The following is a 1,653-nucleotide window of genomic DNA, read 5'->3' on the forward strand; positions in this document are numbered from 1 at the left end:
GACGGCAAAGCCTGCAGAGCCACAGGCTACCCCTCCCCCTCCCCCTCTTCCTCCTGCTCCACCCATTTCCCAGGCTGATGTTCTTAACCTATGCAACCAGAAGGATCCCCACATTGTCTACCTGCCCAGCGGTGCCGTGCCTGTGCTCTGTGACCCCTGCTACCACCCCCCGGAAGGCCACACCGGCCCCTGTAGAAGAGCCACAACCTCCTCCTCCTCCACCAAAGAAGTCCACTCCACCTCCACCAATACTCGTCAAGAAGCCTCCCCCGGCTCCCATCCATACCTTCAAGGGCATAGAGTACGACTGTGACCCCTACTGGGACCCTGACTGCCTGATTGACCACTCACCCAGGCCCAACAAGGGAAGGAACGTGGTCCCTGTTGAGGAGCCATCACCTCCTGTTCCTATCAAGAAGAAAGTATCCCCCTATCCCTACCCTTACTACTACCCACTGCCCTATGACCCCAGAGATGATCTGTACGATCCAGTCCGCTTCATGTACCCTCAGCCTCCTGCTGATGAGCCTGCAGAGGACAAACAGTGAAACCTCCAGGACGTGCTGGTTGGAAAGGTATTGTGTATCTCAAACACACAAGACATTTCAGATGTACAATTCCATATTTTGTGGTTTTTACAGCCTGGAGTAAATCGTTGAAAGGATGCAGTGTTTACACCTTATTAACTTCAGTGAATGTATTTACCATCACCATCAGTAAAAACATTTCAGCCAGTACACCCCTGTAAAGCAAATTATCTTAGCAATGAAAATGTGACTAAACAATTTTTCACTAGTGAATATTATATTTTGACTTTGAATATACTTTTAAAAAGGCACAAGACCGAATAATTCTCTGTTTGACTAGTAAACCAGGAGTGCCAACCTGCAAGCTGGAGGCCATTATATAAATGCTGATCTTTGACTCAAGCCTATTAATCAACCCTAGACCTAAACATAGTTATAACTCATTTGAAAGTCTCACCCTGAGTCTCTCACACCCAAACTGGAAAACTCAAAAGCCTGTTCTGTTTGTTATTGTATACCGTCCACCTGCTCCTTATTCAGAGTTTTTAAGTGAATTCTCAGACTTTCTGTCTGATTTAGTGCTTAGTACAGATAAAATAATCATAGTAGGCGACTTTAATATTCATGTAGATGCCGACAATGACAGCCTCAACAATGCATTCTGTTCATTATTAGACTCAGTTGGCTTCTCTCAAACTGTAAATACAGCTCGCAGCTCCGCTCCCTAAAGCAGGCATCACGAAAAATGGAAAGGAGGTGGCGCTCCACTAAGTCAGCAGAGTTTTTCATAGCCTGGAAAGATAGTTTAATAACATATACGAAAGTCCTTCATAGTGCCAGAACCGCATTTTATTCATCACTGATTGAGGAAAATAAGAACAACCCCAGGTTTCTTTTCAGCACTGTAGCCAGGCTGACAAAGAGCCACAGTGCTGTTGAGCTTAACATTCCCTTAGATCTCAGCAGCAATGACTTCATGAGCTTCTTTACAAATAAAATCACAACTATTAGAGAAAAAATTGGTCGGACCACTCCCACAGCTCTCACAGATGTGCCATCTACTACAATGGCTTTAGAAACATCTGTAAGACCTCATTTATACTTGGACTACTTCTCCCCTATAGAT

General features: G+C 45.0%; 1 protein-coding gene across 1 annotated transcript in view; it reads left to right on the top strand.

Annotated features, from left to right (window-relative positions):
- The window catches only part of and4 (actinodin4), a 1,592-nt gene extending 870 nt beyond the window's left edge, over positions 1–722 (top strand). The window contains 2 exon segments of the mRNA XM_020624748.1: positions 11–168; positions 170–722. Of these exon segments, the coding sequence (XP_020480404.1) occupies positions 11–168; positions 170–548 (537 nt within the window). The 3' untranslated portion in view covers positions 549–722.
- The last annotated feature ends 931 nt before the right edge of the window (positions 723–1,653 follow it).

The sequence above is a fragment of the Monopterus albus genome, unplaced genomic scaffold (genome assembly GCF_001952655.1).
Source record: "Monopterus albus unplaced genomic scaffold, M_albus_1.0 scaffold337.1, whole genome shotgun sequence".
NCBI classification, from domain to species: domain Eukaryota; kingdom Metazoa; phylum Chordata; class Actinopteri; order Synbranchiformes; family Synbranchidae; genus Monopterus; species Monopterus albus.